At 43.0% G+C, this 24964-nt stretch overlaps 1 protein-coding gene across 7 annotated transcripts in view; it reads right to left on the bottom strand.

Annotated features, from left to right (window-relative positions):
• Positions 1-24964, bottom strand: part of LOC137369594 (WD repeat-containing protein 7) — a 928502-nt gene that overhangs the window by 708740 nt on the left and 194798 nt on the right. For all 7 annotated transcript variants that reach the window (XM_068030905.1, XM_068030929.1, XM_068030912.1 and 4 more), the window contains one exon: positions 4286-4481. In XM_068030905.1, the coding sequence (XP_067887006.1) occupies positions 4286-4481 (196 nt within the window). The remainder of the gene's footprint in view (positions 1-4285; positions 4482-24964) is intronic.

Genomic DNA, 24964 nt, shown 5'->3' with positions numbered 1-24964 from the left:
CCGCAGATGCATCTGTCCATGACAGTATTCGTAGAAGTGACCACCGCACAGTCCTTGTGGAGACAAAGTCCCACCTTCACATTGAGGAAACCCTCCATCATGTTGTGTGGCACTACCACCGTTCTAAATGGGATAGATTTCGAACAGATCTAGCAATGCAAAACTGGGCATCCATGAGGCACAGTGGGGCATCAGCAACAGAAGAATTGTACTCAATCACAATCTATAACCTCATGGCCTGGCATATTCCCCACTCTACCATTACCATCAAGCCAGGAGACCAACCCTGGTTCAATGAAGAGTGCAGAAGAGTATGCCAGGAGCAGCACCAGGCATACCTCAAAATGAGGTGTCAACCTGGTGAAGCTACAACAGAGGACTACTGTCATGCCAAACTGCGTAAGCAGCATGCGATAGAAAGAACTACGTGATCCCATAACCAATGGATCAGATCTAAGCTCTACAGTCCTGCCACATCCAACTGTGAATGGTGGTGGACAATTAAACAACTAACTGGAGGAGATGGCTCCACAAATATCCCCATCCTCAATGATGGGGGAGCCCAGCACATTAGTGCGAAAGATAAGGCTGAAGCATTTGCAACAATCTTCAGCCAGAAATGCCGAGTTGATGATCCATCTGGGCCTCCTCCTGAAATCCCCAGCATCACAGATGCCAGACTTCAGCCAATTCGATTCACTCCGTGTGATATCAAGAAACGACTGAAGGCACTGGATCCTGCAAAGGCTATGGGCCTTGATAATATTCTGGCAATAGTACTGAAGACCTGTGCTCCAGAACTTGCCGCGCCCCTAGCCAAGCTGTTCCAGTTCAGCTACAACACTGGCATCTAACCAGAAAGTCCAACCCGGCCAATTACCGCCCCATCAGTCTACTCTCAATCATCAGTAAAGTGATGGAAGGTGTCGTCAACAGTGCCATCGAGCAGCATTTGCTAAGCAATAACCTGCTCAGTGATGCTCGGTTTGGATTCCGCCAGGGCCACTCAGCTCCTGACCTCATCACAGCATGGTTCAAATATGGACAAAAGAGCTGAACTCAAGAGGTGAGGTGACAGTGATCTGATTTAAAATTTACATCTTATGCTGATATACCTTGACAGAATACATTATGAGGATTCTTGAGATTCAATTTGTACTCCATTTGTGCTATTTGACTCACTAAAGTTATCCATTTGTGGGATATCAATCATAATCTATGGCCCATTATGTTTCTTTTATTTACACAGGGGGTGACACAACATACCTATTCTAGAAGTATTTGATGCTTATAGTCAGTGTCCAAGTGGTAATTAATATCCTTCATATTTGTGAACACAAGCCATACATGGAAAATCAAAAACTGATTTGGTTATCATAAATTTCTCAGAAGAATTAGGAGAAAATGATTACTTAGACTTAGTTTCTCTGTAAAGGAAAAGAGGGATAAGGTGAGACACCAGTGTCATGGAAATCAAGAACGAAGAGAGTGCTCTGACCTAAGGGGACACGAGCAAGAGGAGACATGATAAAAAAAAACACAAATATTTAAAAGTATGGGTAATGTATGTTGATAGTTTTTATCAACATACTTGCATGCATTCGAGAAGAAGAACAGGAATGATCCCAAGTGAAAAACAAAAAAAGCTCAAGTTCTATCTGTTGGAGAGAAGAAAGTGAACAGAGCAAACCCAGAATATTACTTCAACATACATCAGACCACTGAAAGCAGAAGACAGAAGTTTAATGGCAGGGCACTACATTTGAAGTCATTAATTGGCTGTAAAGCAGTTAAGGACATCAGTCAGAAGATAAAAGAAGCCAAATGGATGGGCTGATCATATTGCTCCAAGAAATGCTAACAGGTGGAGAAAAAGGCTAATGGAGTGGCTGCCAGGAACAGGAAAAAGGAGGGGGAAACTGGGAAGATGGAAAGATGCTCATCCAGTACTAGATGTTGAATAAACAGTCTGAGAAAAGAAGTAGATATGAAAGTAGTGGTATTCAGAGCAGTGGTATTCCTTTGCTCCATGACCTTTTGGTCAGCTATGCGGCCTGGTCCAATCTAGACTTCCTTTGTTACCTCTTGCCCCAACCCCACCTCACTTGCTTATAACCTGTGACTTTTCTAATATTTGTCAGTTCCGATGAAGCGTTAACTCTGCTTCTCTTTCCACAGATGCTGCCAGACCTGCTGAGTGGTTCCAGCATTTCTTGTTTATATTAAAAATACTCTTGATGGCTAGGCTGGGTGAGTTTGAGGACCGTATTAAAATCTCACAAACAACAATGTGATGACCAGAAATAAAAACAAAAAGTGCTGGAAATACTCAGCAGGTCTGGCAGCATCTGTGGAGATAGAAGCAAAGTTAACATTTCAGGTCTGTGATCTTTCATCAGACCTGGCAAAGGTTAGAAAAGAATTTGGTTTTAAGCAAGTGAAGGGGAGGGGTGTGGGGGAGAGAACAAAGCGGAAGGTGTTTGATAAGGCAGTAGAGATTAAATAACAAAGCTATCCTGGGACAAAGAGTGTGTTAATACTTGTGGTGGTAGACAAAGCATTAGTCCAGAGTGTTCTCTCCCCCACCCCAACTCCCCTTCACTTGCTTAAAACTTAATTCTTTTCTAACCTTTGCCAGTTCTGATGAAACATTAACTTTGCTTCTCTCTCCACAGATGTGCCACAGAATTGCTGAATATTTCCAGCACTTTTTGCTTTTATTTCAGATTTCCAGCATCTAACGTATTTTGCTCTTATTTTAAAGTGATGATCAGATAACCTATTTCAGTGATGTTAGTCAAGGAATAAATATTGACCAGGACACCTGGGAGAACTTCTCTGCTCTTCTTTGAAATAGTCCTGTAGGACCTTTTATATCTTCCTGAGAGGAAAGACAGGGTCTTGGTTTAATATCCTATCTGAAGAGTGTGTCATCTCATCCAAGATAGTGCCAGCCTAGATTTTGTGCTCAGGTCTCTGGACTGGGACTTGAACCCTCAACTTTCTGACAGGTGAGAGTGGTACCACTGAGCCACAGCTAATACGTTATGATAGTGAAAAGTACTTATCCTCAACAGTATCTTCTGCATTTTACTGAGTTGTTTTACTGTTGATTGACCAGAGGTTGACTACTAAGCACCTCTGTCATCTCACAAAGAGGGGCAAAAAATTAGTCAGGCCCTCATTACAGCTAAAATTTATTTACAAGATATACAGTTAAGCAGAAGGAAAATAATTATAATGTCATAACAGCAACACAAACGTTTAACTTAAACACCATGGTAAACAGTACAAAATCATAAGTATCCTTTCCAAAAGCTTTTCGCAACGGTTGATAATTCTAACATGGGCATACAATAGAAATAAAGGGGGGAAAATAGGAGAATTGCAGGATAGGGAACTTCATCCAAACCTCGACTGCTCCACTCAAGCTTTTTTGCTATTTCAAATCTTCCTCTTGCACAAGCCATTCAGCAATTTTACAGAGTGTGAGGATACCAGATCAGTAACTCCAGTCAGTTGCCAGTGTTCGCCAGAGCGGGCGGGCAGCCATAAAGGCGGGGCTAAAGTGTGGCGAGTCAAAGAGACTTAGCAGTTGGCAGGAAAAAAGACAAAAGCGCAAGGGGAGCACCAACTGTGGAACAGCCCCGACAAACAAATTTTTCTGCAGCACCTGTGGAAGAGCCTGTCACTCTAGAATTGGCCTTTATAGCCACTCCAGGCGCTGCTCCACACACCACTGACCACCTCCAGGCGCTTACCCATTGTCTCTCGAGATAAGGAGGACAAAGAAGAAAGAAGAAGAAGAACTCCAGTATATTTTCTTGTAAACAGCCTGAACTGTTTCAGATGGTTAAGCTGTCACTCAACAGATAGCCTAGGACAATGAGACACTGCAAGCACCCCCTGCACTTCGCAATTCAAAGACCTGAAGCAATTGAAAATGCAATGAACTTGTAAATACAGACCACGTGACTTCCACAACCCCCTTCTACCAACTTCCTCGTAAGTTTCTTCTCGACTCAGTTTGCATATTTAGCTTTACCTTATCTACACAAAACTTCTGTTTGGAATACATCTAATGGAGCTCCACTTAAATAGGTAATTTATTGACCTATCTAAAATCAAACTGTAAAATTCCTTATTTTATTTGAAGAAAAATGAAGCTCTGCACCTGTCACAGAGTGTATAGGTGAATATAAATAATTATGAGCTAACCAGCTTTTGGCTGCAAACTTTATACAATTATATTAGCAGCTATTCAAAGTGAGAAGTATGTACTCACCAGTGTCCATTTGCCAGACGTACACCGATCCATCTGAACATCCCACCACTAGGTAATCGTCAGAAGGTCTCCACTTGATAATTTGAATGGGAAATAGATGCCTCGATGCCAGCATTATGCACTTCTTGTCCCGAAGGCTGAGAAGACCCACTGAATGGTCACTGGCGACCGAGCAGATACAGTACTGAACTCGAGACTATAGTCAAAGTCAAAGAAAATACATGCTTATTTTGGTTTGAATAAGACATTGAATTGTAAATTCATTAGGTTAACCTTACCATCTAATGCCAACATACACATTGCTAATAGACTAATTAAACTTACTTTCAAGAGAATAGGGATAATCATAAGATTCAACTGAGGTTAAAATCTACTTTTAGAACAATGGAAAAGAGGATTGTGAATTGGCACACTGCTGAAAAATCAGAATATTCCAATGCTCTCCAAGCCAGCTTCCTATACTCTGTAAACTTTCACTCATCCAAAATTCTGATTCCTGTATCCTATGCTACACGAGGTCCCACTAATCACACATCAGATCTCCTTGCTGCCAGATGCTGACAATGTGTCCACAACACTCTACATTTAAAATTCTCATCTGAGTGCTCAAATCCCTTCATAGCATTGCCTTTCTTCTTGCCCTATATTGCCCGAACACTGTTCTCACAACAACAACGACTTGTATTTATATAGCACCTTCAACAGAGTAAACATCCCAAGGCGCTTCAGAGGAGCATTGTCATATAATCGTTACAGTGCAGAAGGAGGCCATTCAGCCCATCGTGTCTGCACCGGCTCTCTGAAAGATCAACTCCCTCAGTTCTATTCCCCTGCCTTCTCCCCAGAACCCTGCACGTTCATCCTTTTCATATAACTGTCTAATTCCCTTCGGAATGCTTCAATTGAACCTGCCTCCACCACATTCTCAGGCAGCGCATTCCAGACCTGAACCACTCGCTGCGTTGAAAGGTTTTTCCTCATATCAATTTTGCATCTCTTATCAAATACTTGAAATATATGCCCTCATTTTCGATCCCTTCATGAGTGGGAACAGTTGATCTCTATCTACTCTGTCCAGATCCCTCATAATTTTGAATACCTCTATCAAATCACCTCTCAGCCTTCTCTTCTCCAAGCAAAACAGTCTTAACTTCTCCAATCTATCTTCATGACTGAAATTCCTCATCCCTAGAAACATTCTTGTGAATCTTTTCTATCTCTCTCCAATGCCCTCATGTTTTTCCTCAAGTGTGGCGCCCAGAATTGGATGCAAAACTCCAGCTGAGGCTGAACTAGTGTCTGATGCAAGTTCAACATAACTTCCTTGCTCTTGTACTCTATGCTGTTATTAATAAAGCCCAGGATAACTGTATGCTTTATTAACCACTCTCTCAACCTGTTCTGCCACCTTCAATGACTTATGCATATATACACCCAGGTCCCTCTGCTCCTCCACCCACTTTAGAATTGTACCCTTTATTCTATATTGTCTCTCCACCTTCTTCCTATCAAAATGAATCACCTTACATTTCTCTGCATTGACCTTCATCTACCACCAGTCTGCCCATTCCACCAACTTGTCTATGTCCTTTTGAAGTTCTACACTATCCTCCTCACAATTCACAATGCTTCCAAGTTTCATATCATCTGCAAACTTTGAAATTGTGCCCTGTACACCAAGGCCTAGGTTATTAATATATATCAGGAAAAGCAAGGGTCCCAACACTGATCCCTGGGGAGCTCCATTACAAACCTTCCTCCAGCCCGAAAAACATCCAATAACCACTACTCTTTTGTTTCCTGTTAATCAGCCAATTTCGGATCCATGTTGCTACTGTCACTTTTATTCCATGAGCTACAAGTTTGCTCACAAGTCTGTTGTGTGGCACTGCATCAATAGCCATTTGAAAGTCCACGTACACCATATCAACAGCATTGCCCTCATCAACTCTCGCTGTTAGCTCCTCAAAAAACTCCATCAAGTTAGTTAAACATGATTTTCCCATAAGAAATCCATGCTGGCTTTCCTTAATTAACTCGCATTTCTCCATATAACTATTGATTTTGTCACGAATTATTTTTTCTATAAGTTTTCCCACCACCGAAGTTAAACTGACTGGCCTGTAGTTGCTGGGCTTATCTTTCCACCCTTTTTTGAATAAAGGTGTAACATTTGCAATTCTCCAGTCCTCTAGCACTACCCCCGAGTCTCAAGAAGACTGAAAAATTACGGCCAGTGCCTCTGCGATTTCCACCCTCACTTCCCTCGGTATCCTTGGATGCATCCCATCCAGCCCTGGTGCCTTATCCACTTTAAGTACAGACAGCCTATCAAATACTTCTTTATCAATTTTAAACTCCTCTAGTGTCTGACTTGCCTCCTCTTTCAACATTGCCTGGGTTGCATCTTCTTCCTTGGTAAAAACAGATGCAAAGTATTCATTTAATACCTCAGCTATGCCCTCTGCCTCCATGTGCAAATCCCCTTTCTGGTCCCTAATCGGCCCCACTCCTCCTTTTACCATCCTTTTATTATTTATATGCCTATAGAAAACTTTGGGATTTCCTGGAGTGCTAGCTGCCAGTCTTTTTTCATGCTCTCTCTTTGCTTCTCTTCTTTTTCACTTCCCCTCTGGACCTACTATATTCAGCCTGGTTCTCAATAGTATGACAGGCAAAAATAGACTGTAACTCATCTATTCTTTATTCAGCCTTAGTGTTTTGACCCATGAGCTTTACTTAAATCCACTTTGAGTAGCTATCGATGAGTGCTAAGAAACTGCCATTTTGCTTTTTCCAAAAGTCTACATGAACTCTTTGAAATGGTTGAGTCGGCCATGATCACGACTGCAAAAGGCTTTTTGGTGGCCTGTTTCTACAATTTTGGTAGGTAGTGCATTTGCTTACTGTTGATTCTCGATCACTGTCTAGACCAGGCCAATTAACAAAACCTCTTGCTACTCCTGTGTTCTGCCAGAATCCTACCTCTCGAAGAACTAGGTACCACCACTCTTGACCCTACTTGATGCAGCACTGTTCATATGCTAACTCATTGCGACAATTGTGAAACGGTTTCAGTTCCTTATTTGTACTCATGTGGCAAACGTAACAGTGTATCAGCTATAGCATTCTCTTTTGAACTGCAATATTCGATGTAGTGGTCGCACTGTGAGAATAGTACATCCCACTGCTGTATACTTAACATTGCCATCATCGGTATTGTAGACCTTGGTACTAGAATAGCTACTAGGGGTTTATGATCTGTTTCTAATGTGAAGTTTGTACCCAACAAAAACTGGTGAAACATTTTGATTCCGAAGATGATTGTAAGCGGTTCCTTTTCTATCTGCGTGTAGTTGTGTTCACTCTTGGTGACAGTACGCAACTCAAATGCTATGGGCTGCTCTTGACTGTCAACCATGACATGACTCATCAGTCTTCCAACACCATAGTTTGGAACATCACATGCTAGCTTCAGGTCACAATTTGTCTTGTAATGAACAAGTAGTGTATTACTGGTTAAGCTTCTTTGACATGCATCATAAATGTCTTTGGACCATTCCCATTTCACATCTTCAACAACTCATGTAGTGGAGCTAACACCATTGCAAGCTCAGGCAGAAATTGCGAGTAGTATTGGACAATGTCTTGAAAAGACACAGAAGAGTGCTGGTGATGACAGTTTAGTGACTTTGTTATCACTTAATGGCAACTACACGGCGCAAACTAGGACTCCCGACTTTAGGCTTGGCATAAGCCTTCTGAGTGAACAGAAACTGTACTAGTCACTTTCATAAGATGAAATTCTCAAGCATTCCTTGATGCCATCTCCATGCAAAGAGCAATCTTACACATTAGCTCAAATGTAAGATATTTCTGTGTTTACTAACGTTGACTGGATTCTTTCATTCACCAATCCATACACAAATCTGTCTCATAATACACAGTCTAAAAATGTGCCAAAGTTGCAAAGTAGTAATAAATTCTTCAATGTCACATTGCACTCACCGTTTCACTAGTTTAGTGATTTCTCATTCCAAATCTGTAGCTATCTGCTATCTCTAATGGCTATGGTGTAAAATGTTCTTCTAACTCGGTGATAATTGTTTTGAATGGCATGTTTTTTGCCTTGTTGGGAGCAAGAAGGTTTGTTAGCGTACCATGCGCTTCACGGCCAATTTTGATCAACAAAATTGCTTTCTTGGGCTCAGCAATTGCCTTATTCGAAGTTGTGACATCTTCACTTTCATCTTCAGGATCCAAAATGTTATTAGCTCTGAACAACATGTCCATTCTTTCAATATACGAACTGAATGGTTCTCGAGCCCTCTCATATGTTCCGAGCCTTCCAATCTATCCCCTGGGTGCAGCAATATAGTCCCATTTCCAAATTCAACAATAAGCACTTCACAGCTGCTGTCCCTAACAATGATACAGAGTGTCATGCACGTATACTGTAGGTGTAAGGCAGACGAGATTCAGCACAAACTTTCGCAATAAAACATCTCAATAAGTCAGTTTAGGTAGAACAAATTCACCTAAAACCAGTCTAGTTGATGTTGAAAATGTCCCTGAAGTAGGAAAAGCTGTGGTATTGGACTCTGATACTTGTACTTCCATTGCTGTAAGCGCACGGGCAACTTCTTCAACAGTTATACTCCAGAGTCTTGGAAAGTATTCGTCAGCAAAGAGCTTTTTTTTTTTTTACCTCCCTTGTCAACTCAATCTGCTGAAGCATTTGGTGTTTTGGGAACTTCTCTCTGCTCTGATCTGGGCTGGGTGCTACAGCAGTCTCCAGTGTGCTGGGGCAAATGTCTCAATTTCAGCTACAGTGAGGCGCTGATGACTCCCGTTCTGCTCTCGCAAACACAAATATTTTCAACCATGACATGTGCGAAAACTTACCCATGTCTAATCAAACTTTCCAGGCTGTTAGGTTGATCCAGGTGGCTTTAGCACATCCCATCCTCCTTGCCAATTTTGTTACATATTGAGTTGCACAAATAAAGAAGACTGACACAAAGAATGGCCAGTTCACGTGTGTATTCATTGTGTACGGCGCATGCTCTGACATCTTAACCCATTAACACAATATATGAATACATTACAGTTACAGTTCTTTTTAATTTTTTTGTGATTCTCTCCTTTTACTCACTGCTTTCTTTCCTTGTTTATTTCTTAATTTCTTTCCTTATTTGCTCCTATTCTCTCTCATTCATATCATTGCTATAGGCTCTAGACTGTTTCCAGTGATTTGAGGGGCCTAGAATGAGGGGACATTAAATATTGGAATAATTAACAGCAACAGATGAAGTATTTCATACTCAGAAGGTTGCAAGGCTATGGAATACATTACAGGAGCTACTGATTATCTTGAATAATTGGGGATATTAAGGGGTAATTTGATAGAAATGCTTAAAATTACAAAAGGCTCTTTTCCATTCCTGATGAAAATAACTATTGGCTGCAGAGAGTTTACAGGAGTTTAGCTATATACAATAGAATTCTACTAGCCAGACAGGCAAGAGTTCATCGGGCCACTGGACTTCCTGCCTCCAACTGCTCCACCCTCGCAATCCCGCCATTGACCTCCCAACACATCCATCTGCACCACAAACTGCCTTCCTGTGCCAATTATGAAGCAAACTTGTTAACTGATTGGATGATTCTCGATTGTCAGTTTTCTATTTTATATATTTTCATAACCAATACACAAAAGTGTTCAAAATTTTTTTTAAAAACCTTTCCCAATGGTCCTATGGTTTTTCTCTCGTGTTACTTGCAGCAGTCTCCAGAAGATTAACCTTTAATTGTTCAGGAGATTCCAGAACACTCTTAGAGGGTTAGTGACCTAGCTCTCCCAATGAAAAGTCATTGGCAAACAGGATTAAGGAAAATCCCAAGGCTTTTTATACATATATAAAGAGCAAGAGGGTAACCAGGGAAAGGGTTGGCCCACTCAACGACAGAGATTGGAATCTATGCGTGGAGCCAGAGGAAATGGGTGAGGTGCTAAATGAGTACTTTGCATCCGTATTTACCAAGGAGAAGGACTTGGTGGATGATGAGCCGAGGGAAGGGAGTGTAGATAGTCTCAGTCATCTCATTATCAAAAAGGTGGTGGTGTTGGGTGTCTTGCAAAACATTAAGGTAGATAAGTCCCCAGGGCCTGATGGGATCTACCCTAGAATACTGAGGGAGGCAAGGGAAGAAATTGCTGGGGCCTTGACAGAAATCTTTGCATCCTCATTGGCTACAGGTGAGGTCCCAGAGGACAGGAGGATAGCCAATGTTGTTCCTTTGTTTAAGAAGGGTGGCAAGGATAATCCAGGAAATTATAGGCCGGTGAGCCTTACATCAGTGGTTGGGAAACTATTAGAGAGGATTCTTCGGGACAGGATTTACTCCCATTTGGAAACAAACGAACTTATTAGCGAGAGGCAGAATGGTTTTGTGAAGGGGAGGTCGTGTCTTACTAATTTGATTGAGTTTTTTGAGGAAGTGATGAAGATGATTGATGAGGGAAGGGCGGTGGATGTTGTCTATATGGACTTTAGTAAAGCCTTTGACAAGGTCCCGCATGGCAGACTGGTGCAAAAGGTGAAGTCACACGGGATCAGAGGTGAGCTGGCAAGATGGATACAGAACTGGCTCAGTCACAGAAGACAGTGGACGGGTGTTTTTCTGAATGGAGGGCTGTGGCTAGTGGTGTTCCGCAGGGATCAGTGTTGGGACCTTTGCTGTTTGTAGTATATATAAATGATTTGGAGGAAAATGTAGCTGGTCTGATTAGTAAGTTTGCGGACGACACAAAGGTTGGTGGAGTTGCGGATGATGATGAGGACTGTCAGAGGATACAGCAGGATATAGATCGGTTGGAGACTTGGGCGGAGAAATGGCAGATGGAGTTTAATCTGGACAAAAGTGAGGTAATACATTTTTGAAGGTCTAATGCAGGTGGGACGTATACAGTAAATGGCAGAAACCTTAGGAGTATTGACAGGTAGAGAGATCTGGGCGTACAGGTCCACAGGTCACTGAAAGTGGCAACGCAGGTGGATAAGGTAGTCAAGAAGGCATACGGCATGCTTGCCTTCATCGGTCGGGGCATAGAGCATAAAAATTGGCAAGTCATGTTGCAGCTGTACAGAACTTTAGTTAGGCCACACTGAGAATATTGCGTGCAATTCTGGTCGCCACACTACCAGAAGGACGTGGAGGCTTTGGAGAGGGTACAGAGGAGGTTAACCAGGATGTTGCCTGGTCTGGAGGGCATTAGCTATGAGGAGAGGTTGGAAAAACTCGGATTGTTTTCACTGGAACGACGGAGGTGGGGGGGGGGCGACATGATAAGAGGTTTACAAAGTTATGAGCGGCATGGACAGAGTGGATAGTCAGAAGCTTTTTCCCAGGGTGGAAGAGTCAGTTACTAGGGGACATAGGTTTAAGGTGCGAGGGCCAAAGTTTAGAGGGGATGTGAGAGGCAAGTTTTTTTACACAGAGGGTGGTGAGTGCCTGGAACTTGCTGCCAGGGGAGATGGTGGAAGCAGATACAATAGCGACGTTTAAGAGACATCTTGACAAATATATGAATAGGAAGGGAATAGAGGGATATGGGCCCCAGAAGTGCAGAAGGTGTTAGTTTCGGCAGGCATCAAGATCAGCGCAGGCTTGGAGGGCCGAATGGCCTGTTCCTGTGCTGTACTGTTTTGTTCTTTGCATCCACCAACCTGCTTTTGGCAGAAACCTCCTACTTCCCCATTTCTTACAGCCGCTTCCATGTACCTTCTCAGGAGCTACAAAGCTCTCTGCTTCATGTCCATTCAAACTTCAGAAACTGATTATCCTTCTCCAGCTGTGTTGTTGCATTTCTGCCTGGATATTGTCCAGGTCTTGCTGAATTTCTGCACGGACTGCTTCAGTAACAGAGGAGTCGCGAATGGTGCTGAACATTGTGCAATCATCAGCGAACATCCTCACTTCTGACCTTCTGATTGAAGAAAGGTCATCGATGAAGCAGCTGAAGATAGTTGGGCCTAGGACACTACCCTGAGGAACTCCTGCAGTGATGTCCTGGAGCTCAGATGACTGACCTCCAATAACCACAATCATCTTCCTTTGCACTAGGTACGACTCCAACCAGCAGAGAGTTTTCCCCAATTCCCACTGAATCCAGTTTTGCTAGAGCTCCTTGATGCCCGATTCAGTCAAATGCTACCTTGATGTCAAGGGCAGTCACTCTCACCTCACCTCTTGAACTCTTTACTTACAAAATAATTTTTGAAATTCTTAAGGGAATGGTTTTTAAACCCACTGAAAACCAAGTGCAATCTATTGGTCTCGAAGTTGAATATTCTAATGTTGCATGTGCGCTTGAAGCTCCGAGATGCATGTCTGAATCACAGGCCATAGGCCTTCCATAAAAATTGTAAAACAGTGCAAGTTATTTATTTTAAAACACAGATTGGCAGCATCCGGAATAAGAATCATATGCAAAAGAAAGCCTTCATCATAAATGCATTTATAGATACCCAAGTGACATGGATCCCACCTCCAACAATATTCCTTTGTACTTTTAAGCAAAATTGGATAGCTGGCTTTTTATAACCCTTTGATAGTAAGAGCTATAGACATCCAGGGAAACAAAATCCCAGTTGGTCAATCTAAATGGAAAGCTGGATCCAAAACCACTCTGAACAGTTACCCCTAGGGACACGGTCTCAGTCATATCAAAGCAAATTTTGTAGTTAAAATACAGACTGTAACCTTGGATTATGCTAAGCACTATAGACAGCGACACAACTTCATTTATTTACACAAAAAGCAACAATCTGCATTATAAAGAAATCGTGTAATGCTGGAAATGTCCACTTACGCATACTGCCATAAACAGCTCTATCGCTAAAGCGTTTATAACAATGGGGAACTTGAGCTGAGCGAAAGAAAAAAATGATGGCCCACAAGTCTGAAGTGCACATTCCATACACTGCCCCAGGGAGGAATAAATGCCCATAATAATCTTTTTTAAAAAGTCAATAAAAAACTTAAAAGACATATTATCCAAATGAATGCCTTCTCAAGCTACAAGAGCAGCAAGACTTCTTGACACAAGATGGACAATGTTCAATAAATGCTGCATAAACCAGTTACACTATATAGTTTGAAAATGTATATGGCATCCTTAAAGTAGCAGCTGCACACTTCGGGCTGGATTTTATGGAGCCAGCGGGGTCTGCAAGAGTCTGTATTTGTTGGTTTACGAACATGTCAAATCTGTTGCCGCATATTAAAATGTTTTATTTAAGAATAACACCATTTTCTCCTGAGTAATCCCCCTCTCCTCTGCCCCATCCATAGAAATATTAGAAACCTTCATCCTCACGTCCCTTTGCCTAGCATACTCTGGTTTTAAGACACGACTATGAGGTGTAGTGCTACAGAATTACAGTCAATGAAAAACAAGTTAACTGCTTCTCAGTGAAGGCTCCATTCATAAAAGTGGAGCAGCTCTCTGTTGAGGGTATCCATTGCTTCAACCTGGGCTATGAGCCGTAGAGTATGACACACCAGGGGAATATTTTCAAGGCATTGAACAAAAGATAAATATACATATACGTTCTCACCCTGATCCAAAAGAGGGTGCACACTTTTGGCAAAGGAGTATGAGGGCCAGCACAAATTGATGGGGTTCAGCCACCTCTGGCAATGGATAGCTAAAGCAGTTGTATGCCACATATGCTCAAGTCTGTACCTCTTGACCTGAGAGTAAAGAGAGCCACACAAGGGGAATGACCAGGATGGGAGGCACCCAAGGTTTTGTTAGGGGCAAAGGCATCAAAGGTACAGGTGAAGGAGTAGTTGAACAAATCAACAACTGCAAAGGCAATGGGTCAAAGGCTAGGTAGTTGGGAGTTTGAGATACAGTTGTAAGAGAATTGTAGTACCTCTAGAGCAGGAGGACTATCATACAGCACAGAAGTGCCCATAGACTAACTGATTAAGACTACATCCAGGATCATTTAAGATGTCAGGGGTGGTTGCCCCTGCCCTTTTGCGAGTCACTCCAGGCCTTGGTAAGGGACGCATGCTCAACGTTACGAGTCATGGCCAACGGCAGACCCAGTGAATTTTCAGTGGTGATGGCAGAAGAGCTAAAATCTCGAGGGACAATGGTTACTGATAGGCAGAGGATCCTTCGGGAAGAGGACTTGCTCTTCCTTTAAATGCAGCGAAACCACTTCATGTTCTTTTTCCCTAGTCATATTGCTCATTTCTCATCAAACTTATAAAGAGAGAGGCTCTTACAAGCAACTGAAGAGGAAAGCATAGGATCATGAGGCATCGGGAAATGAGCCATCGGGAAATGAGCCGAGGACCTGCCCTTGGGCAGGTCACCACTATGACTACATCCTCCAAACATTTGGTGTGAGATATTTGCATTAACTGCCCATGTTGAGACGGTTCTCAACTTGCAGTGTGGTTGATCAGCTAAAATTTTATGCAGCATTTCACCAATCACTGCATGATTGCTTTCACAGTCTATTGCTGAAAGGACTTTCAGCTACAGTATGAATGACCCCCGTTATCCGTCAGAAACATTGTTGGTGTCCCAAGTCTGGTCCCTATCCTCGTCTCATTCATTTTGTCAATAATACCCCTTTTATCCTTTCTAAGTATTATTGCAGAAAGTCTAAGTCTGGTCACCAGTTCTACAAATTCTAGGATGAAAATATTTCTGTCCTTGCCCCATACCTTCAGACCCATGGCAATTATCTCATAAAAATTACATGCTAATGGATGGCTTACAATAGGATATGGTGGCGTTAAGAGATTTCACTCCCCATCAACTACATCTCTACATCTCTTAGTAGGATTTTTAACTTTTGACATTTGTCCATATAACTTAAAGACAACTGTTTTTTTTTCTCTCTCTCTCTGATTATCACCTGATGACATTAATACTAGTTTAACACTGATGAGAAACATCAGATTTTGTTAAGGGTTTACAATAATGTCCTGGTTGGGTAAACTGCAGATCCAATGACTTTACAAAAACAGTTGCCGCATCATACGCCATGTCAAGTTTCATTTGTGCCTTTTTCATACAAAGTTTACTCAATAGCATAGGTATCTCACTAGAGACTATATCAGTGCTTATAAAATGGCTTACTCCAACTATTTTACATGGAACTACAACTCTCTTTAGTGACCTCACTGTGTTATCATTACCAAAGCTAAAAAAAAGTACTTATGCATTCCCCAACCTTGCGCCGATCTCAACTACTTAGTGACTCAAGGTAACATTTTAACCAACCTGTTCCAGACTGTTGAAGTGCAAGACTATTTAGTACTGCACAGAGTTATGACCAGGTGAGAAAGGGGTCTAGGGTTTCCTCTCAGCCTTCACCTGGTCTTACCGTAACAGGGGTAATTTTAAACACACCGGTTTTTTTTAGGTTTCCCCAAGTGAATCCTTGTTCACTAACTTAGAGTCATAGAGTTATACAGCACAGAAACAGGCCCTTTGGCCGACCGTGTCTGCGCCAGCCATCAAGTCAATCTATTCTAATCCCGTTTTCCAGCACTTGGCCCGCAGCCTTGTATGCTATGGTGTTTCAAGCGCTCATCTAAATACTTGTTAAATGTTGTGAGGGTATCTGTCTCTACCACCTCTTCAGACAGTGTGTTCCAGATTCCAAACACTCTGGGTGAAAAACTTTTTCTTCAAATCCCCTCTGAACCTCCTGCCCCTTACCCTAAATCTATGCCCCCTGGTTATTGACACCTCCAGTAAGGGAAAAGTTTCTTCCTACTTACCCTATCTATGCCCCTCATAATTTTGTATACCTCAATCAGGTCCCCCCTCAGCCTTCTCTGCTCTAAGGAAAACAATCCTAGCCTTCCAGTCTCTCTGCATAACTGAAATGCTCCAGCCCAGGCAACATCCTGGTGAATCTCCTCTGCACCCTCTCCAGTGCAATCACATCCTTCCTACAGTGTGACGACCAGAACTGCACACAGTACTCCAGCTGTGGCCTAACTAGTGTTTTATACAGCTCCATCATAACCTCCCTGCTCTTATATTCTATGCCTCAGCTAATAAAGGCAAGTATCCCATATGCCTTCCTAACCATCTTATCTACCTGTGCTGCTGCCTTCAGTGATCTATGGACAAGTACACCAAGGTCCTTCTAACCCTCTGTACTTCTTAGGATCCTACCACATATTGTATATTCCCTTGCCTTGTTAGTCCTCCCAAAATGCATCATCCCACACTTCTCAGGATTAAATTCAATTTGCCACTGCTCTGCCCATTTTACCAGCCCATCTATATTGTCCTGTAATCTAAGACTTTCACTATTTACGACACCACCAATTTTCGTGTCATCTGCGAACTTACTGATCATACCTCCTATAGTCATGTCTAAATCATTAATGTACACTACAAACAGCAAGGGTCCCAGCACCAATCAGAATCACAGAATAATACAGTGCAGAAGAGGCCCTTCGGCCCATCGAGTCTGCACCAATGCATTAAAGACACCTGACCGGTCTACATAATCCCATTTGCCAGCACTTGGCCCATAGCCTTGAATGTTATGACGTGCCAATCCCTGCGGTGCACCACTGGTCACAGGCTTCCAATAGCAAGAACAACCCTCGATCATCACCCTCTGCCTCCTGCCACTAAGTCAATTTTGGATCCAATTTGCCAAATTGCCATGGATCCCATGGGCTCTTACCTGCTTGACCAATCTCCCATGTGGGACCTTATCAAAAGCCTTACTTAAGTCCATGTAGACTACATCAACTGCTTTACCCTCATCTACACATCTAGTCACCTCCTCGAAAAATTCAATCAAATTTGTTAGACATGACCTCCCCCTGACAAAGCCATGCTGACTATCCCTGATTAATCCCTGCCTCTCTGAGTGGAGATTAATCCTGTCTTTCAGAATTTTTTCCAATAGTTTCCCCTACCACTGAAGTCAGACTCACAGGCCTGTAATTATCTGGTTTATTCCTGCTACCCTTCTTGAATAATGGTACCACATTCACTGTCCTCCAGTCCTTTGGCACTTCTCCTGTGGCCAGAGAGGATTTGAAAATTTATGTCAGAGCCCCTGCTATCTCCTCTCTTGCCTCACACAGCAGCTGGGGATATATCTCATCTGGGCCTGGGGATTTATCCACTTTTAAGTCTGCTAAAACCTCCTCCCTTTCAATGCTAATTTGTTCAAGTATATCATAATCCTCCTCCCTGACAGCTACACCGATATCATCCTTCTCCATAGTGAACACAGAAGAAAAGTAATCATTTAAAACCTCACCTAAGTCCTCCAGCTCCACACACAGATTGCCACTTTGGTCCCTAATGGGCCCTACTCTTTCCCTCGTTACCTGCTTGCCCTTAATATACTTATAAAACGCCTTGTGATTTTTCTTGATCTTGCCCGCCAGTGTTTTTTCATGCCCCCTCTTCACTCTTCTAATTACTATTTTTTTTTAATAGCCACCCCCTCCCCCCCTCCAAACTTTCTATACTGCTATAGGGCCTCCGCTGTTTTCAGCCCTCTGAATCTGCCATAAGCCTCTTTTTTTTCCCTGATCCAATACTCTATATCCCTTGACATCCAGGATTCCCTGGATTTGTTGGTCCTACCCTTCACCTTTACAGGAATATGTTGGCCCTGAACTCTCACTATTTACTCTTTGAATGACTCCCACTGGTCTGATGTAGACTTTCCTACAAATAGCTGCTACCAGTCTACTTTGGCCAGATCCTGTTTCACTATATTGAAATCGGCCTTCCCCCAATTCAGTACCTTTATTTCCGGTCCATCTTTGTCCTTTTCCATAATTACCTTAAATCTAACAGAGTTAAGGTCACTATCCCCGAAATGCTCCCCCACTGACACTTCCGCTACTTGTCCGGCTTCATTCATCAAGATTCGGTCCTGTACCTCCCCTTCTCTTGTAGGACTTTCTACATGCTGGCTCAAAAAGCTCTCCTGGATGCATGTTAAGAATTCCGCCCCCTTTAAGCCTTTTGCACTAAGACTATCCCAGGTAATATTGGGGAAGTTGAAATCCCCTACTATTATTAACCTATTACTTTTACACCTCTCTGAGATTTGCCTACATATCTGCTCCTCTATCTCTCCCTTCAGCAAACAGGGTTAAGGAAAATCCCAAAGCCTTTTATTCATATATAACGAGCAAGGGGGTAACTAGAGAAAGGATTGGCCCACTCAAGGACAAAGGAGGAAAGTTATGCGTGGAGTCAGAGAAAATGGGTGAGATTCTAAACGAGTACTTTGCATCGGTATTCACCGAGGAGAGGGACATGACGGATGTTGAGGTTAGGGACAGATGTTTGATTACTCTAGGTCAAGTCGGCATAAGGAAGGAGGAAGTATTGGGTATTCTAAAAGGCATTAAGGTGGACAAGTCCCCAGGTCCGGATGGGATCTATCCCAGGTTACTGAGGGATGCGAGAGAGGAAATAGCTGGGGCCTTAACAGATATCTTTGCAGCATCCTTAAAAAAGGTGAGGTCCCGGAGGACTGGAGAATAGCTAATGTTGTCCCCTTGTTTAAGAAAGGTAGCAGGGAAAATCCAGGTAATTATAGACCGGTGAGCCTGACGTCAGTAGTAGGGAAGCTGCTGGAGAAGATACTGAGGGATAGGATCTATTCCCATTTGGAAGAAAATGGGCTGATCAGTGATAGGCAACATGGTTTTGTGCAGGGAAGGTCATGTCTTACCAACTTAATTCTTTGAGGAAGTGACAAAGTTGATTGATGAGGGAAGGGCTGTAGATGTCATATACATGGACTTCAGTAAGGTGTTTGATAAGGTTCCCCATGGTAGGCTGATGGAGAAAGTGAAGTCGCATGGGGTCCAGGGTGTACTAGCTAGATGGATAAAGAACTGGCTGGGCAACAGGAGCCAGAGAGTAGTAGTGGAAGGGAGTTTCTCAAAATGGAGACGTGTGACCAGTGGTGTTCCACAGGGATCCGTGCTGGGACCACTGTTGTTTGTGATATACATAAATGATTTGGAGGAAAGTATAGGTGGTCTGATTAGCAAGTTTGCAGACGACACCAAGATTGGTGGAGTAGCAGATAGTGAAGGGGACTGTCAGAGAATACAGCAGAATATAGATAGATTGGAGAGTTGGGCAGAGAAATGGCAGATGGAGTTCAATCAGGGAAAATGCGAGGTGATGCATTTTGGAAGATCCAATTCAGGAGTGAACTATCCAGTAAGTGGAAAAGTCCTGGGGAAAATTGATGTACAGAGAGATTTGGGTGTTCAGGTCCATTGTTCCCTGAAGGTGGCAACGCAGGTTAGTAGAGTGGTCAAGAAGGCATATGGCATGCTTTCCTTCATCGGACGGGGTATTGAGTACAAGAGTTGGCAGGTCATGTTACAGTTGTATAAGACTTTGGTTCGGCCACATTTGGAATACTGCGTGCAGTTCTGGTCGCCACATTACCAAAAGGATGTAGATGCTTTGGAGAGGGTGCAGAGGAGGTTCACCAGGATGTTGCCTGGTATGGAGGGCGCTAGCTATGAAGAGAGGTTGAGTAGATTAGGATTATTTTCATTAGAAAGACGGAGGTTGAGGGGGGACCTGATTGAGGTGTACAAAATCATGAGAGGTATAGACAGGGTGGATAGCAAGAAGCTTTTTCCCAGAGTGGGGGATTCAATTACTAGGGGGTCACGAGTTCAAAGTGAGAGGGGAAAAGTTTAGGGGGGATATGCTTGGAAAGTTCTTTACGCAGAGGGTGGTGGGTGCCTGGAACGCGTTGCCAGCGGAGGTGGTAGACGCGGGCACGATAGCGTCTTTTAAGATATATCTAGACAGGTACATGAATGGGCAGGAAGCAAAGAGATGCAGACCCTTAGAAAATAGGCGACATGTTTAGATAGAGGATCTGGATCGGCGCAGGCTTGGAGGGCCGAAGGGCCTGTTCCTGTGCTGAAATTTTCTTTGTTCCCTGACTGTTTGGAGGCCTGGAGTTTACTCCCAGCAAAATGATTGCCCTTTTTTGTTTTTAAGTTCTACCCATATGGCCTCATTAGAGTAACCTTCTAAGACATCATCCCTCCTTACTGCAGTAATTGACTCCATGATCAATAGTGCAATGCCACCTCCTCTTTTACACTGCCACCACCACCGCCACCCCCCAATCACGCCTGAAGATTCTATAGCCTGGAATATTGAGCTGCCAGTCCTGCCCATCCCTCAATCATGTCTCTGTGACAGCAATAATATCTTCCCATGTGTTAATCAATGCCCTCACGTCATCTGCCTTACTTGTAAGACTCCTTGCGTTAAAATACATGCAATCCAGCCTTGCATTATTCGCTTGTGCCTCAACAGGTCTATATTTGCTCTGCCTTCCAGACTGACTTAGTTTCCCTTCTATATTTGGCTGTGCATCACCCCCTACTGTATCCCATCCCTCTGCCAAATTAGTTTAAACCAGCCCCCCAACAGCACTAGTGAACCTCCCAGCAAGGATATTGGTCCCGTTCCGGTGCAACCCATCTGACTTGTACAGGTCCCACCTTTGCCAGAAACAGATCCAGGAAACTAAAGCCCTCCCTCCTGCTCCATCTCTTCAGCCACATATTCATCTGCCCTATCCACCTATTCCTATACTCACCAGCACGTGGCACCGGGAGTAATCCAGTGATTACAACCTTCGAGGTCCTGCTTTTTAATCTGCTGCCTCGCTCCCTAAATTCATGTTGCAGGACCTCATCCCTCCTTCTACCTATGTTGTTAGTACCAATGCAAACCACAACCTCTGACTGTTCACCCTCTCCCTTCAGAATGTCCTGCAGCCATTCCGCGACATCCTTGACCCTAGCACCAGGCTGACAACATAGCATGCTGGAGTCACGTTTGGGGCGACAGAAACGTCTACCTGTACACCCCTTATGATACAATCCCTATTATAGGTCTCCCACTCTTTTTCTTCTCCTCTTGTGCAGCTGAGCCACCATGGTGCCACAGACTTGGCTCTTGCTGCATTCCCGAAGAAGCTGTCTCCCCCAACAGTATTCAAGGCGGAATATCTGTCAGACAGATCAGTTATAACTTCCAATTATAAGGCAAAGAAACTAGCCAAACAGGTTTTCTTAGGTTTAAAGAAAAAAGGTTGAACTTTATTAAACTTAAACTCCAATTCGGTTAACGCCTATGGCTACGCGGCACGCCCAAGCTAGCATGTATATGCAATACACACATGCAGACAGAGACAGAAAACAGCAGAAGAAATAAAGTGGAAAATTTTGAGGCAATATCTGAAGGTAGTTTTGGTTACTGTTCTTCAAACTCGTTGTAAAGTCCTTGATTGTACGTAGGTCTTGCTTTTCGTTGGGGCCCAGTATTCATCTTAAACCTTGTTCGATGAAGGAAACATTTCTCTCGAAGTTCATGTGTCCTCAGTCTTGTGAGAAAGAGATGGGAGCAAATCGGAGAGGTCTTCTCACTCCAGGAGCAAACAGTCTTCCTCAGTTCAAACTCTTTGTACAATTCAGAAAAACCCAGGTTGCCAAGCAGGTTAATCATGTGACTACTTGGTCTGACCACGTGTGTTTGTGGATTCTCTCGGCTTAGCTAACCCTTGAATGTCTCTTCTTACATAGGATACTTGGTGCTCAAAGTTCATTGTGGTTACATTGGAGCAGTGAATAGCCCCTTTGTCCCTCCAACCACTGTCTGTTAGTGGGCAAATGTTTTTTTCAGCCATGGCTGATCTGTTTAACAAGTCATTTCCTCGCTTCAGCAACAGTTTAAAATTAATGTCCATATGACAAAATTAATCTGCCTCATTCTTGGCAGGTGGGGTGTCTGCATGACAACAGTTAAAGGAGTCTGTGACTAACACATGCATCACAGGACTAAAACTCCTTGTGACTAGTATAATTTGCTCAGATTTATCATTACCTCCATCCTCTTCCTCAGAATTCTCTTCATCATGTGTCACTTTGAGGACCCTTCCTCCTAGCTTTGGTCAGTTCACTGTCTAACGATGCTTCCAGTCACACCTAAAGCACAAATTAAGTGTTCCATGGGCATTCTTAGGATTCATTCATCTATTATTAGTGTTCCAATTTTTTCTTCTGCCGCAACAGCCAGATCTGCTGATGGTGTTCTTATCCTCATTCTGCCTGACTTTAATCCTTCCATTGTATTGATGCCAACATCCAGTATCTGGAATATTATCAAATCCAGCAATCATTGAGTCTTCTATTCTTTGCAACAATGTAGAATGTCCCATTTGCTGCATGAGGGCTGAAGGAAATGATCGTTTTCCCAGTAATTTTTTCCAGCAGCAGATATCTGATTCAAAAGGGTTTCCCTCTCCGAGCACTGAATACTAGTTAGAACCAAAAGCTTGTCCATTTGAGACACCTTAGCACAACTCAGCAATTTAAACACTAGTACGGATCCAGGGATCCTCAAATTGAATTTCATCAATCTTTTATACAATCTACTGAAGTCCATGATATATCCCTCCATGCAAGGACCGTCTGTTTTCTAAAATCTATCAAAGTCTGACCATGCCCCATAGGGATTTAAAAGATCATCTTTCTTGTAGATTTCATCCAAGAGCTCGAATTAAATGTCCAAACCTTCATCACAATCTAACTGATGGGGACCCAGCTCACAAAATACTTCTGATTTTACACCCTGTAGGGGGCGATAACACTAAGGTCAGACCTTGTTTCCTCTTTGGTACGACGTAACCTGTGATGACATACCCACTTCATTCTTCCACTGATCATATGGTTCAGACACCGAGAACATCGCAGCGTATTCAATTTACACTTGCTGTTTGCCATTTTCCACAATGGTCATTAGGATTTTAGTTTTCTTTCTGAAAAATTTTCTTCTTGGTTTCCAACATTCACCTTTAAGCAAGCATCCTCCGCTACATTATATTCCAGAAAGTCAGTTGGTGAAGGATAGAACTGGAGCCAATCTTTACATACTTTTATAAGCAATTATTTAGAGAGTTATAGATTATAAGCATTCACCTCCAAACGCAACAACTGTAGTTTCAATCTGTGTAGGGGCACAAGTGAATTCCCAGTTAATGTCCACCAGCTACATACAATTAAGATAAAATTAACAACCAGAACAAGAAGGAAATTGGTGAGAGTAGCCTCCTGCAGACGAATTGGGAAAGGTGGTCAGAGACAGTGGAATATGGGACAGTTGGATCTGCTTCTCATAAGAAAACAGTGATAGGCCCTTTGAAAAATGCCAAGATAAAGACACATGGGCTTATTCCAAACTATTCCCAATATTTTCAGTCCTTGCCACAAACTCCGTTGCCCAGTCACTGACTACATCCTTCTTGCTGCCAACCGTTTGAAACTGCACCAGACTGTTAACAAACTTGGCGTTATCTTTGACCCAGAGATAGGCTACTGACGTCATACACGGACCATCACCAAAATGATTTATTTCCATCTTCCTAACGCCAGACACTGCCTCTTCTCAGTTCACCTGCTGCTAAAACCTTCATCCATGCCTTTGTTAGCTCTAGGCTTAACTATTCTAATGTACTCCTGTCTGGCCTCCCACGTTCTACCCTCCATGAACTTGAGGTCAACCAAAACTCTGCTGTCCATAGCCTAACTCGCATCTAGTCCTGTTCACCCATCAACGCTGTGATCGCTGACCTACACTGGCTCCCAGTTAAGTATTGCATCAGTTTTAAGGTTCTCATTTTTGTTTCCAAATTCCTCCAAGGCCTATCGCTGACCTCCTTCACCATGCAATCCTTTGAGATATCTGCACTCCTCCATGGAGGGAGATCAAACAATCCATAGTTGAAGTTTGAGGCCCTATGTTGGGATGAATTTGACTTGTAGATAGGATGGAGTCAGCTTTGAACATATCCACGAACCAATGTCCAGTTCAAAATTAGCTGTGAAGAGGGGTCGAATCTAGGCGCTGTTTGTGGAACACTAATGGACGGCCAAGGATCAAATAGATAACTATGAGTTAACAGAGGTTGATCCTGAGGTCCAGTGGAGATACGAGAAACTGGGTGAAATTTATCTTTCTTCCCAAAGTACTTATGTTAACAGTTTGAAAGCAAGCGAGTGCTGATATTTATTTATTTAGAGATACAGCACTGAAACAGGCCCTTCGACCCACCTAGTCTGTGCCGACCAACAACCACCCATTTATACTAACCCTACAGTAATCCCATATTCCCTACCACCTACCTACACTAGGGGCAATTTACAATGGCCATATACTCATAGTCAATAATATATGGACACGTAAAGCAGTGTCAGGTTCAAAAATAGTCCAGAGCAAATCAATTCACACATCGCACGCTAATTTTTTTTAAATTCATTCATGGGATGTGGGCATCACTGGCTTGGCCAGTATTTATTGCCCATCCCTAATTGCCCTTGAGAAGGTGGTGGTGAGCTGCCTTCTTGAATCGCTGCAGTCCATGTGAGGTAGGTACACCCACAGTGCTGTTAGGAAGGGAGCTCCAGGATTTTGACCCAGCGACAGTGAAGGAACGGCAAGATAGTTCCAAGTCAGCATGTTGTGTGACTTGGATGGGAACTTGCAGGTGGTGATGTTCCCATGCATCTGCTGCCCTTGTCCTTCGAGGTGGTACA

The sequence above is a fragment of the Heterodontus francisci genome, chromosome 1 (assembly GCF_036365525.1).
Source record: "Heterodontus francisci isolate sHetFra1 chromosome 1, sHetFra1.hap1, whole genome shotgun sequence".
Classification (NCBI taxonomy): Eukaryota; Metazoa; Chordata; class Chondrichthyes; order Heterodontiformes; family Heterodontidae; genus Heterodontus; species Heterodontus francisci.
Note: the sequence above shows the minus strand (reverse complement) of the source record. Positions and strands in the feature narration are given on the sequence as shown.